The 14,911-nt window shown below is 46.4% G+C and overlaps 1 protein-coding gene across 30 annotated transcripts in view; it reads left to right on the top strand.

Moving 5' to 3' along the window:
- PEAK1 (pseudopodium enriched atypical kinase 1) overlaps positions 1 to 14,345 on the top strand; it is a 297,886-nt gene extending 283,541 nt beyond the window's left edge. For all 30 annotated transcript variants that reach the window (XM_072628676.1, XM_072628669.1, XM_072628653.1 and 27 more), the window contains one exon: positions 7,443 to 14,345. In XM_072628676.1, the coding sequence (XP_072484777.1) occupies positions 7,443 to 8,582 (1,140 nt within the window). In that variant the 3' untranslated portion in view covers positions 8,583 to 14,345. The remainder of the gene's footprint in view (positions 1 to 7,442) is intronic.
- Positions 14,346 to 14,911: the final 566 nt, after the last annotated feature.

Here is a 14,911-nt window from a genome sequence, read left to right as displayed (position 1 = left end):
GTGACAACCTTCTTCCTCTCACCAGTTGGGCTTCTAATTTTATTTATGGTACAGCATATCCTTTACTTAGAATAAATTTTATATTTTGTTACACTGCATTTGTGAAGATTGTAGGAAGATGCAGTTTGACTCTGATTCCATCAATTTCTTTGTCCATTTCCTGACCAGAGGTTTGCAATGCTAAGCTCTCCCCTTCAGCATTTGAGGATCACACTGGGGGCAGAGCCAAGATGGTGGAGTAGAAAGACACACATATGCTGGCTCTCCCTACACAGCCCATAAAATACCCGTAGAGAGGGATTCTCAACAAATTCTTTAGCAGCAGAAGTGGAGAACAACAGAGTGGAGGAGATTTCCAGCCCTGGGTCACCTGAAAAGCCAGTGGGAAACATCTGTACCGGCATGGAGTAGAGCCCAGCCGAGCCTTGACCACTTGGCGTGGCTCATGAACAGCCCTCAGGGGCAGAATCTCCGGTCACAGCAGCAGTGGTTTGCAGATCCCTTAACCCACAGGCGCCAAAGGTCAGTGACAAGGTTTTTTCAGCTGGCCGGGAAGGGAGAAGGGCCTTCCACAGCTCCGGCCTTAGGCAGTGGCCCGCAGAGGCCACATGGGGCAGGCGGCAACAGTTCTCACAGCAGCCCCTACAGCAACCCACATCCACTGTTGGATCGTAAAACCCCTGGGGGCACTGAGCAGCCCATTCTTACCTCAGCCCTGTGTAGAAGCCTTGAGGGAGCTGATCGTCATCTCACACTGAATGGCATCCCTGCCCATGCAGCTTATCTGAATCTCAGCCGCCAGTGCTGGCTTGGTGGAACTGGAGGCCAGGTGGCTGTGGAGAGGAAGCTGCTAAGATTCTGGGCACAAAAATCTCTCCCCACTCCCAGACCAGTGTACACACTTGATTGTGCCACCTTAGAGGAACTGAGATCTTACAGATTCCCAGAGTATACCCAACTCTTAACAAAGGATCCAAAAGTCAAGTAACTAGTTGGGAAAATGCCCAAAAAAGGGAAAAAAATAAGACTATAGAAGGTTACTTTCTTGGTGAACAGATATCTTCTCCCATCCTTTCTGATGAGGAAGAACAATGCTTACCATCAGGGAAAGACATAAAAGTCAAGGCTTCTGTATTCCAAACATCCAAAATAAATATTCAGTGGGCTCAGGCCATGGAAGAGCTCAAAAAGGATTTTGAAAATCAAGTAAGAGAGGTAGAGGAAAAACTGGGAAGAGAAATGAGAGAGATGCAAGAAAATCATGAAAAGCAGGTTAACACCTTGCTAAAGGAGACCCAAAAAAATGCTGAAGAAAATAAAAAATAGGCTAACTCAGTTGGCAAAAGAGGTTCAAAAAGCCAGTGAGGAGAAGAATGCTTTCAAAAGCAGAATTAGCCAAATGGAAAAGGAAGTTCAAAAGCTCACTGAAGAAAATAGTTCTTTCAAAACTAGAATGGAACAGATGGAGGCTAATGACTTTATGAGAAACCAAGAAATCACAAAACAAAACCAAAAGAATGAAAAAATGGAAGATAATGTGAAATATCTCATTGGAAAAACAACTGACCTGGAAAATAGATCCAGGAGAGATAATTTAAAAATTATGGGACTACCTGAAAGCCATGATCAGAAAAAGAGCCTAGACATCATCTTTCATGAAATTATCAAGGAAAACTGCCCTGATATTCTAGAACCAGAGGTTAAAATAAATATTGAAAGAATCCACCAATCACCTCCTGAAAGAGATCCAAAAAGAGAAACTCCTAGGAACATTGTGGCCAAATTCCAGAGTTCCTAGGTCAAGGAGAAAATATTGCAAGCAGCTAGAAAGAATCAATTCAAGTATTGTGAAAATATAATCAGGATAACACAAGATCTGACAGCTTCTACATTAAGGGATCGAAGGGCGTGGAATAGGATATTCCAGAAGTCAAAGGAACTAGGACTAAAACCAAGAATCACCTACCCAGCAAAACTGAGTATAATACTTCAGGGGAAAAAATGGTCTTTCAATGAAACAGAGGACTTTCAAGCATTCTTGATGAAAAGACCAGAGCTGAAAAGAAAATTTGACCTTCAAACACAAGAATCAAGAGAAGCATGAAAGGGCAAACAGCAAAGAGAAATCATAAAGGACTTACTAAAGTTGAACTGTTTACATTCCTACAGGGAAAGACAATATTTGTAACTCTTGAAACTTTTTTCAGTATCTGGGTAGTTGGTGGGATTACACACACACACACACACACACACACACACACACACACACACACACACAGAAAGAGAGAGACAGAGAGCACAGGGTGAATTGAATAGGGTGGGATCATATCTTTAAAAAATGAAATTAAGGGGTGAGAGAGAAATATATTGGGAGGAGAAGGGGAGAAATGTAATGGGGCAAATTATCTCTCATAAGAGAGGCAAGTTAAAGACTTCAGTGGAGGGAAAAAGGGGGGAGGTGAGAGAAGAATCACACTGGTTTCTAGAATCTTGAAGTAACAGCATCTTAAAGAAGGAAGGGTCTAAAAAGCCATCAGACTCTCCTCTGAAAGCCAATGACTAGAATTCTCCCCCTCCTCCTTTTTGCTCCAGGATCCTTGTACCCAGCTGAGTACCCAGTTTCTCTTCATGTCCAGCCACCCAGAGGGCATGTGTTGGTGCTTCTGGGTCAGCCACCCAGCCAAACCCCCTATTGCCTCTTCTGATGAGAGTGAGTCTCAGATGGAATGCGGGGGTTCCTCAGGACCCCTGAACCTGGGCTCTGTCCAGAGTGGGCACCCCACATTTACCTGCATGCTGTTCTCCAGTCCTCGCCCTATGTAGCCACTAGAACCCCTCTGACATGTAGGAATGGACCTCAGCAGGTGTGGCTCTGCCCTGGCAGGTACATGGACAGTACACACCCCACCTTTTGTAGCTCCCTCTAGTGTTCTGACAGCTGGTTTACCTTCCCATTCAAGAAATGTCCAACATAGAATCTGCCCAGACTCAAAGCAGTTTCTTAGCTATTTCCCAGAGAGAAAGGGAGAGAAGAGTATGGGGCAGGGGGGGGAGTCATTTACTCACACATTACAAAAGAAATAGTCATGTAGTATAATATGGAACCTTTGAAGTTCATGGTTTGTTCCTACTTCAAAATGATGAGAAGCCGACAGGCCTTACAGAAACAGTTCCTGATTGTCCAGGGACCTTCAAGATTACCCTGAAACAACCCCAGTGACTGTTGTCTGAGCTCCACCCCTCTACTGAAGAAGGGACTTGAACGCTTTCAAAGGAGTGAAAAATGAAAAGGCTGAATTCAGGGAATATACAGCAGGTTCAAGAAGTGGATTCATTCCCTGGATGGAATAAAACACTGGACAGAAGAAAGAACATGGGGAAGAATATTGTCCATTTGCCCTAGACACAGTACTTTGCTTTCTCAGATAACTCTTTGGGGCTAGAAATTTATCATCGGGAGGCAGATCATTTAGGTTTTTAAAAACTAAAACAGTCAAGTTATTAATATTTGAAAAAGATCTACTGTGCAGTGCATAGAACATTATTTCTTAGAATTTAATACTCCTATCTAAATTAACATCATAGTGAGCTCCATAATAGAGATTTATGAGATACCCATCATATGAGAAATCCGATTATGGAAATCTCCACAAGTCTGTGTGCTTAATTGTAACTGTTTTGATGGGTCTAAACCAATTTGGAACCCTGGTATTTTTCCCCTGTTTCTTGGCCCAGAATTCTCTTTTTTTCCATTTACCCTTAAAATCAGTGACCCATTAGTGTTCTTCTAAATGTTGCAAGATAGAGAGATTAGAAAATGCTGGCCTTAGCCCAGTGTAGCTGCCTATGTGTAAGCCATTTCTCTCATCGGCACAGCCAAATGACTGACCAATTTGTCATTCTTTCTTTGTAAATCATTTTGAGAGTTCAGTTGGAGTTGGTCTGAGAAGTTAAGCATAAGTTCAGGTGGGAGTATCCATCTTTTTATTGTCCGCTCAAGCCTAAAGGGTTAAATAAAAAAGTAATCAACATGAGGATGCCTTTCCCTCTTGCAGGGATAAACAAAGCTGTAGACATCCCAGCAAAACTGGGCTTGATGAGAGCTTTGGCCAGCTTGGTAAGACTTAATCCATCATCTCCCTGTAACCTTCAACTGGCAGATTCTTGTTCCCTCTGGCTTTCTGACAGCCACTCAAGGATCTCTGCCAGCACATTGACCATGGAGTCGGGACGTGGCGTCCATGGAAAGATGGAGGTCATGAACAATGACCACCCTCTTTTGCCTCAAGTCAGGACCCGCGTGGCAGCAGAGCCGAGTAGGGCTTAATACCCCAGAGATCAGTCCTACAGGGGAAAAAGTACTGAAATTCTCAGGACAAAGGGATCATTTTCTTCCTAACTTTTTTGTTATGAAAGTATACAAATGTCTGATGCTCTCATTATTACCAGACCTGAATGAGGAGGGATCGTTCCTGCCCAATAAGAATTCCCCTTTCACTGGTGCAGCCAAACTCAGATACAAATGGGGGCCATCAAACTCTACATAAGGATTCCTGTGGGTCAGATGGTGACTTAGAAAGCCACATATTGACATCACTCATGTTTTATTTAATTTTCATTTATTCTGTTAAATATTTCCCAGTGATAGTTTAATCTAGTTCTTCAGCACTAGAGCATGTGCATGTGTATGAAAATTATAAAGCACTATCTAAATTTGAGCTAGGATCATTTGGTCTCCAGGTGGGGTGTTTGAGAGTAAGGGTTTGAGGACGCATTTTGCCTTGTCAAGATTAATATTTCTTAAGTTACACATTGTTCTAATTACAAGATAGTAAGCCAGGGACCCAGGGGAATGGAAATCTTGAGTGTTCACCCCATTATTTTCTGTCAGGAAAAATGAAAATGGGAAAGCCACATGATGTGAGTGAGACCCCATGCCTAGACTCTCAGCCCAGGGTTGCTGCTGAATACCCACATGACTTTGGACAAGTCACTTCCCCTTCCTGGGTCTGTTTCCTCATCTGTGAAGTGTGGAGTCTGGACTGGCTGGTCCCCAAGTCTCCTTCCAGTTCAGACATTCATGCCATTTACTAGCTGTGTGACTTCAGCTCCTCTTTTTCCCTCGGAATCCCCAACAGCTCTAGCATCCTTTGAATGAGTCCCTTCAGCTGGCAGTCTTGGTCTTCTCTCCCAGTGGGTCTGGGTATGCCAAAGGCTGTGGAAGGCTGAATCATCACAAAATAATGGCTGTGGAGGAACTCTAAAACATCGCATGCCATACATAAGAAATACCTTAAGCAGCATTACACAGAAATGACTTAAGGCCAGGTTGATGAATGCACCATCTTGTGCCCTGCACTGACCACCATAGCAGCCAACCCAGTCAAGCTGCAGGAGTCATCATTTGTGGAAAAGGCTTCTGCCAAGGCAAAGCGGGGGGGATTTACAGCAACGAAAGACCAAATGAGAACCAGCTCCTGCATTCAGAAGCTCTGAGCCCACCCCCACAAGGGAGGCACCTTCCTTACACTCCCCCTGGGCAAGAGGCAGTGCCAGGCTGGCGAGTAGAGGTCAGAGCAGGGCCTGGAACCCAGAGCTCCTGCCGCCTTTCTGCAGCCAGCCTGAACTGAACAGCTGTTCTATGGTGACTCCTTGTTTCTCTATTCCTACGACCCTATCCCTGGTACTGGGGCACTTGGCAGCGATAAATATTATAAATACCATAAATGAGAGAGATGCTTCAGTCCCAGGAGACTCCCTTGCCTTTGGTCATCTCTGAGAAAATATTCATTTGAATGGAAATCCGAGGGTGAGACTCCTCAGAACTGGGGTTGGTTTGCATCCTCTTAAGAAAATGATGCATTTTCTCTTTTTAAATAAAATTGACGAGAAATGCATCAGGCAAATTTGCTTCTTTTCTCTGTGACTGTGATAAACAGGCAATGTAAACACTGCTGGGTATGTTGCTGGGAAGACTTTGATATTTATGAAATAGGGAGGCCCCCTCAGGCCAAGGAGGAGAGATTGGAATGAATGGATTCACCTGCTTAACGCAGCCATGAAGGCTGATGTCTTCCTTTTAGGCGCTGGAGTAGAATTCTTAATCTCCCACTACTGGCCTTATTGAGACAAGGCCAGGATGCTAATATAAGTCTGTTCATTGTTCAGATTATTTTGCAGGGGGAACCTTTTTATGCTTGTGAGCAAGACCATCAGTAATGGGGGGGGGTCACCTTTCTTTACCACCATGAGGATTACAGAATGCTTTCTCCATAACAACCCATGAGGTAGACAATGCAGGAATATTATCCCCATTTCACAGATGAGGACCCTGACCCTCCAAAGGATTAAGTGATTTATCTGCAGGGAGCCATAAGAAGGAGCTAAGTAAGCGCCTGTGGAATGAGAGCTAGAGCAATGCCTGGAGGTCTCTGACCAGCCCCTAGAGCCTGTCCTGAAGCCAACCTGAAGCCAGGTTGTTAGGGTTACAGAGAATGCTTCCCTTTCAGACCCTCAGGACTTCAGAGGGTCCGAGATTGAGGACGGGAAGGGACCTCAGAGGCCTTCTAGTCTCACCACCTTGTTTCACAGATGAGGAAACAGGCTCAGGGAAGGGAAGGGACTTGTCAAAGACTGCATAGGTACTCAATGTCACAGGCAGGATTTGAACCCAGGACTCTCCCCATGGCACTAGGTTACCACAATTCCTCCTGTGGCAGAGAATTTCTTGAATTCTAGTGGCAGAATTTCTTGATGATCATCCTCTCTTGGTTTTACTCTGATCCTTAGGCAGAAGATGGATGCCCTTCTCTAGAGCTCTATCCAGAGCCTTTCTGTCTTGACAGACCCTTTAAGAGCCTACATTCTGATACAAAACCCGTGACAGGCCGGTGACCCCCATTCCCTAGTGAAGTATCAGGGGTGATCTTATATGGGCCAGAATATTGTGCTGTACAGAGTCACAGTGGGGAGGAAAATCTACAAATGTGACTATATTCAAATGCATTTTGGCAAGTGTTTATGAGATGCCTGCTGGGTGCCAGGGCTAGACATAGGAAGGTGAAAAAACTACCCTGTCAGGTGGCCTCTCTGAAAAACTCACAGAAAGTCAGAGGGCAGCTGAGGATGAGAAGGCACGAAGGAAAGAGGGAGTTTCCACATAAATGATGAGCACTGACCCTTCCCTCCCTCTCTTCCAGCTCATGATGCCTTTATACCCCTAGAGGCAGAGTGAGGGTGGGCTCCTCCTTTATGACTCAGTTGCTCTTGGCCTTCAAGGCCTCTAGGAGACCCATTTGAAATGGTCTTCAGCCTCAAGTTCCCCAGACCCAGCCAGAAAGAGCAGACTTAACGATTCACAAGCTAATCCGTATTTGTATGTTTTTAAAGGTATGATGTTGAAACTGCAAAGATGTATCTAAACCCTTCTTTTCTTTTTCCAGATTTGCAAAAGCAAAGCTAAAGAGTCCCAACAGTATTATCACAGCTTGGCCGTCCGGCAGAGTCTGGCTATTCATTTTAATATCCAGCAGGACTGTGGTCATTTCCTAGCTGAAGTCCCTGTCCGTCTTCTTCCCTGGGAAGATCCCAATGCACCTGAGAAGGAAGATGATGAAATGGAAGAAGGCACAGAGGAGCAGGACAAAGATGCGTCTTCTAGTGCGGAGTCTTCCCAGAAAGGCGACTCAGACAGCCAGGGAGGCTCCAGCAAACAGCGCAGTCACGTGGTGGTCATCACACGTGAGGTCCCTTACCTTACCGTGGCAGATTTTGTACGGGAATCTTTAGCCCAGCATGGGAAAAATCCAGACACCTACGAGCGCCAGGTGTGCCTGCTTCTCTTGCAGCTGTGCTCTGGACTCGAGCACCTCAAACCCTATCATGTCACTCACTGCGACCTGCGGCTGGAGAACCTCCTCCTCATCCACTGCCAGACCAGCGGCAGCATCCACAAGAGCGAGCCCAGCCCTGCTACTGCTGGTCCAACAAGACTGATTGTGAGTAACTTCTCCCAGGCCAAGCAGAAGAGCCACCTAGTAGACCCAGAGGTCTTTCGGGACCAGTCCCGCCTCGCCCCCGAGATCATCACCGCAACTCAGTACAAAAAATGTGATGAGTTCCAGACTGGCATCTTAATCTATGAAATGCTTCACCTTCCCAACCCCTTCGATGAGAACCCAGAACTGAAGGAAAGGGAGTACACTCGTGCTGACCTCCCCCGAATCCCATGCCGCTCGCCTTACTCCTGGGGGCTGCAGCAGCTGGCTAGCTGCCTCCTCAACCCCAACCCTTCGGAGCGGATCCTCATCTCTGATGCCAAGGGCATCCTCCAGTGTCTTCTCTGGGGTCCCCGCGCAGACCTGTTCCAGACTTTGCACAGCCTGGCCAGCCCCAGCCAGAGAAATGCCATTCTGCAGAATTGGCTGGACATCAAGCGCACCCTGCTCATGATCAAGTTTGCAGAGAAGTCTCTGGACAGGGAATGTGGAATCAGCCTGGAAGACTGGCTCTGTGCTCAGTATCTGGCCTTCACCACCACGGACTCGCTGGGGGGCATCGTGAGCATCCTCCAGCACCGCTAAGGTGGGTGGTCCTCCCTGCTCTCATCCACATTCAGCCTTCCCTCAGAAAATGGCTTCCCCAAGGCACAGCCAAGGAAAGAAAAGGAAGACTGACCACCTGTTCCCGTCCCGGAGCAGATGAGGTTCATTTGGCAAGGTCACCTCCAGCCCTCAATGCAGTGAGGAACCAAGTCAGTCTGAAATCTTCTAGAAATTAATCTGCAAGGATATACAGTTGTCTTCCTCCTGAGCATCTTCCATCTTAATGTTTCTATAAATATAGATGAATGAAAGAAAAAAGCCATCCCTGAAGGAGTAGTTTCCTTGGGTATGAATACAATGAGCTACATTTAAAATCCCCCATAGTTCTGGATGGTCCCTGACTGACTTTTCAGCATGTAATATTTTAAATAGCAATATACAAAGTTAACCCATCCTCATTATCAACCAGTAGGCTCTCCAAATAGGGGATCTTTCTTTTTCTTGTTGAAATATGTATTTGCTATCATAGGCACGTAGAGCTGTGATCTTCCTCCTTGTGATAGCCTTACAGAGGGCCACATGGTAGAAGGCAGATGGTGGGTAGGGCCCAGCCAGGTAAGCCTCCCTCCAGGGGCTGGTGAGAGCCAAGACTGTAGAACCGTCCTTCCTTGGGCTGCTCTAAAGCATATGTCCTATGTAAAGGACAAGCAGAGCCTCTTCTCCAGCAGATGCCATGGTGACCTCCTGAGATGGAGCTATCCTGTCACCAGGACACACTGCCCTACACTTCTCCAGTCTGGAAGAGGGAACCAAGTCACAAGGGCTGTTTTTGATGAGTGTCAGAGCTGTCAGGTTTGGCAGCCCCACTCATGGTGTCCTGATCACAGTTTTTCCCTATGGCAGTAATTGGCTCACTTCCTTCTCTCCACAGCCCCAGACCACACTCCCCAGCAGATCAGCTGTCAGCTGAGATCAGAGATATGTTTAGAGGGAGGGGAGCCAGTGGCCCTTGAGGTGCCAGCCAGGCAGGGAAGGGAGGAGAGCTACCCTCTAAATACCCCCCCAGTATTGGCCTCTTCTCCATCAAAGCCTCCTCCTCAGACCTGGGGCCCCATGCTCAGTATTACTAGGTTCCCAATCACATCTGAAATTGCTCAGAAAGACCTGTGCTGGGAGCATCTTGGATTTGCTGACACCAGGTGTCAGCGAGCCGATAGCCTCCTTTCTGAGCCTCATGCTTCTCTCCTATGGATATATGTGCAATTCTTGTATGTATTTTTTAAGCTGTATATGACAGTGTTTACGTTGCAACCTCACCTGAAGCAAGACCCACGGAAGCCCCACCGTTCTCCTCCAGGCACATAAATGAGCTTCAGATAGGAATGCTTTTTACATATGTGTGGATGTTTGTATGTTTATTTCATTCAAAACTGTGAGTAATCTGTTTACTTCAGCCTTGAAAACAAATTAGCCACTTTGACTATATGTGCATGCTGGGACCAGAGAGGAGGCCCTAGGGGCTGAGCCCTCAGACCATGGGGGCCCAGATGGATGATGCAGTGTTATGGAGCACATTAGTGGCCTTGGAAATAGTTCTAAACTTTGGTGATTTTTTTAAAGCCTTTCATTTGATTCACTGATGTCTGCAAGTGATCAGGAAAGGAGAAGGAGAATGTATTTTATTGCAATGTTACCTTTTTTTTTAAAGAAAAATAGAGACATTAAAGGGAGTTGGTTGGTGGTGTGCATCCTTCCAGTGTGTGTCAGGCATTTCCCCTAGAAAGCCCTTGGTGGGACTGCTGTTGGGGGCCCTGCCCTAGCCCTGGACCAGTCCCAGAGTTTAGAGCTGTAGGTAAGTTGGGGCACATTGGCCCTGGTGCACCTGAGTTCCCCAAAGGCTACTTCCTGTCTCCCCCTGCCCTCCGCTTCCCCTCCCCCCAAACTTCAACTTGTTTATTTACAGGCTCATCATTCCTGGCCCCCCTTCAGCCCCAGACCATTTCGACAAACACATCCTCCAGCCCACATTATTGAAACATCCATTCTAAGTGACTTGCACAGGGCACATTGTGTAGAGTTTTATGTTTAGTGCACCTGGTGCCTGACCCTCCTTTGACCCTTAGCTTTCTCATTTTCTTTCTGTTTGTGTGTATGATGACTTGGATTCTGGTCATTTGTTCTAACTCTGTCATAGAATCAAGCATCACCAGGAGGTTGGCCGCCACTACCAGTGGTAGATCCTCATGGCCCTGGAAGCTCACAAAAAGTCTCAGCCAAGGTGCTCTGAGGCTGGGGCCCTCGTGGGGGAAGGAATCCCATGGTGATGAGATCACAGATCCCTGAAGCACGATCTCTCGATCTCCCCAGCATGGATACCCCTCCCGGCCTGTCCCCTAAGGTGTAGCACTGGGAATATTTAGCACCTCATATGAGTCCAACGTGATGATCACTGTTTTATTTGTTGGTTATTGGGGTTTAGTTGGTTGGTTTTTGTTTTGCTTTTTTGGGGTGGAGGGGAGATGGCCATTCTTTCAAGGGGTAAATGCAGACAGGGCCTGAAATTTCCCAGAGATGAAGGACAGAAATTGATTTTCTCTGGGCAGGGCCTTGAGAGGGGAAGAAAGGGACGATTTCTTACAAGGAATCACATCCAGTGATCTTCCAAGAATGTAATTCCAAAATAAAGTATTCAGTCACCTTCATAATTGTGGCAAGTACCTTAAATATGTTTGAGTTGCAGTAAGCATCTTGGATTCCTTCTTCTCCTAGGAGGTGAAGGCACCAGGGAGCCTGCTTTCAGCCACAGACAGGTGCACAGGGGTCAGGGTGCAAGAATCCAAAGCCCGTTAGCAGCTTTCTGAAGTAATGGCTACAGTTTGCAGTCGGTAGTGTTGATTGGAAGTAGAGATTTCTCTTTTTTTGTTTTCCATCGGATACTTTAACTCTATTCCAGACACTTCCACCTATATCAAGAGAACAGAAAGATCAAGAAGCCTTTTGGACGCTTTTAGAGTGAGCACTTTCATAAAGCTAGAGAGAAAGCCAGATCTCTGGCCAGTTTGGGTCAGCTGGAGAGCCGGGCCAGGGCTGGGGTGTGTAACAGAGTCAGTGCCTTGTTAGAACTGAAATCTGCCCTTGGAAGAGAATGGATGGGAAGTCGACCAAAATCCTGAGAAGCCTTAAGCGTTTGGTGGTAGGAAAGGGTCCTTTCAAGTAGGTGCTGACTTGGGCCCTAGAGCACTAACAGTGTATCCGGTAGGAAAGGACAGAGTGGAAATCTGTGGAAGCTGACCATGAGACAGAGTCATCAGGAGAGGGCTCCGCCGGTCCCTGAGCTTGATTCAGATTCAAAGTTGAGTTCTCTGGCACTGTATCTGGGGCTTTGGCTTCAGAAGATGAAGCTGGTGGGTCTGGAGGAACCCCAGGGTCCCACAGTTATCCAACTGATTGACATGGTGGGGAGGCATGAAACGTTACTTAGAGTTTGGGAAAATGCATTTCAATTCAAAAGGGATGAGGTGAATCCATTTTTACTTCCACACTCCACAAGAGTTGACAGCCTTGGTATTGTAAGCCCAGAGATCTGTGTTGGACATGTTAAAAGAAGTCTCTTAGAGTTCAGTTAGCAAGGATCTGGTTGGAAAGTCCCTGGCTCTGAAGATCTTCCAAAGGGCCTTTGGGTCAGACAGAGTGGGGAGGGCAGCAGCAGCTTCCCAGACCTGAGCCATAAGTCATCTGGGCCGGGGAAGTCATTTACAAATCCCTAAAGCCAACAGGACTTAAAGAAACCTTAATTCTTCTACGCCTCCCCCTCAGCTGACATTCTACTCAAACGGTATCTAAATGAGTTAGCAGGAGATAGAGTCAAGCAAATGATCTGCAAAATATAGACTCAACCATAGGAAACGTGGTGGGTTTGACATCTGGGCATTTTAAAGAATCCTAAAAGCGTGGGTGGAGGGAGAGGCATTCCTTCCACCCTTTATGCCCCTTGGTACCTGTACGGAGTTACAGAGGGCTACCCTGTACCTTTACAGAGGGAGAAACTGAGGCTTCCAGGGCCAAGTGATTGTGCCAGGGTCCCACAGGACAAGGGAATGAGAAGGATGGGCTCAGTGTAAGGTATTAGGAAGTGTCCAAGTTGCAATTGGAATCCAGAACCTCCTGAAACACTGCTACCCCCACTCCAGGAGGCTGGCTCAGCCCAAGGGGTAATTAATTGTTCCACTTTCTGCCCAACTGGGCTGTTCTGGGCTGTTCATTTTACCTCATTCCAGATAGTACTCCTTAAGCCCTCAACTGATCTGCAGCCTTGAATTCAAATTGCTGCTCTCAACTGCACTGAAATCAGCTGGCTGCCCTCCACGACCCCTAGGGAATGTGGGCAGGCCCCAGAACCCAAACCAGCTAGGAGGGAGGGGCTGGCATGGCCGAGGCCTTAGGGACAGAAGATACCAAAGACACGAAGCCCTGCTCACCCTGATGCTTATGGCGAAGCTTTTGCCTGAGCTAATGCGGAGGAGAGGAATTGACAGATATTCCACCTCCACCCTTAGAAGCGATTTTTTATTTATTTTGTAATAACAAAGTCATGTGTTAGGAAAAAGAAGAAAAACCACCACCACCCTCCCCTCCCCCCCCAAAAAAACCCACCCTGGGCTGAATGTAAGGTTCCAAGGAACCTGCCCTCTCCCTTCCCCTTCTCCCTTCTCCAGGAAGGGGCTGTCAGGAGCTATTCCACCTGGGCTAAGCTTGTGAAGAAACAGCCCATCTTTGACACTGTATTTGAAGGATTTTTTTTCTTTTGAATGATGGTTTCAGTAGGTGGTGTTTTAAAGAATTCTTGAGAGATTTCTTTAATGGATTGTGAATGTTTTTATAAACCTTCCTGCAGAGGTGTTTACCACTTATCATTGCCATCATGTAACAGTTACTAAGTGCCCAGAAGGAGAAAGGGGCTCGCCAGCTGTCTCGCCCTCTTGCCCAGGCCTGTTCAAATGAAACTCAGTTTACTGCTACAGCATTGAGAAAGTGTTCTCCATCTGAGCTGCCTGCAGTGCGCTCCCCACTTCTGGGCACTGCACCACTGAGGACAGCTTCCATGCTACAGCCTCTTAACATCCATCCCACCCTCTGTATTTTTTTAATCCAAGGTGGTTTCAGGGATTCAGAGGATGTTGGAAATTTTTTTACATAAAAGAAATATATAGATATATATTACTATGAACTTTATTGTATTTCAGAAAATCCACTTTGCTCTTCTTGTGTGTGTGTATATGTGTGCGTGTGAGGGGAGGAGAGAGGAGGGTTGGAGTGCATGTGTACCCACACACAGCATAGACGCTTGAATGTTGGCCTACCCGAAGGATTCAGGTTAGACTCTTGGAAAGGACATGAGTAGGCATCCCTTAACTTGCCAGATGCAGAAGGTTCTCTGTCTGAGAGGGCTGGGTTAGGATTCTTTGTTGTTAACCACACAGGGAATCAGGGCTCTGACACCACCAGATAAAAGAGACTCTGGCTGTCTCTGGGTTTTGTCCTTGGAATTTTTTTTCCAATGACTTCCAAGCCTGTCCTCTCTTTCTGTGTAAGCTTTCTGTTTGGAAAGCTTGTCTCATTTGCTTTATCTGAAGCTTCATCTCTCTGGTCACCCATTTTATAGATGTATAAATATATAAACTAAACCTCCCTCTGTCGGGGGTGGGGAGGGCACTTCTATGCTCTGGTTTGCTGTGGTACTTTGCTGTGGACTCTGTGGCATTCATGTTACTGTGTAAATAAACTCGTTTTATTACACTGAAACTAGGTGTGGAGTTGTTATACTCGCCAAGACTTCCCTCCTTTTCATGCTTCCATGGTGGGGAGGGGGTGGTCAGGCTGCAGAAAGAATTGTTCCCCAAGGATCTATCAAGCTGCCCGGAGGAACTTCATTCATTTCTGGGGTGTCTGGAAGGCAGAGAGAATTGGATTCTTCTGGACCACCCAGGGAAACCTGGCCTTTCCTTCTCAGAACAAAAAGAATTTTGAAAGACATTCAGTCTGTGACACCAAAAGATGGCTATCGTCTGTTCTGTGGAATTCTTTGCCCTGGGTACAAAATGTCAGAGCTAGGACAGGTCATAGGCTATTTACGGCTGGTCAGAATTTAGAGGTCATTGAATTCAATCCCTTCTTTTTACAGATGAAAAAGAGGGGAAGCATCTTGCTTGAGGTCATGTGGGTAGTAAGTGGCAGATATAGAATTCAAGGCTGAGAAATCAATCAGTTAACTAGCATTTATTAAACAACAACTGTGTGTCAGGCACTAAGGATACCAAAAAAAAGTCCCCTGCTCTCGAGGAAAGAGAAGAGTTTTTGCCTTGGAATGA

Source organism: Notamacropus eugenii, chromosome 1 (assembly GCF_028372415.1).
Source record: "Notamacropus eugenii isolate mMacEug1 chromosome 1, mMacEug1.pri_v2, whole genome shotgun sequence".
In the NCBI taxonomy this organism is placed as follows: domain Eukaryota; kingdom Metazoa; phylum Chordata; class Mammalia; order Diprotodontia; family Macropodidae; genus Notamacropus; species Notamacropus eugenii.
The sequence above is the reverse complement of the archived record's forward strand: the minus strand, read 5'-3'. Positions and strand labels throughout refer to the sequence as shown.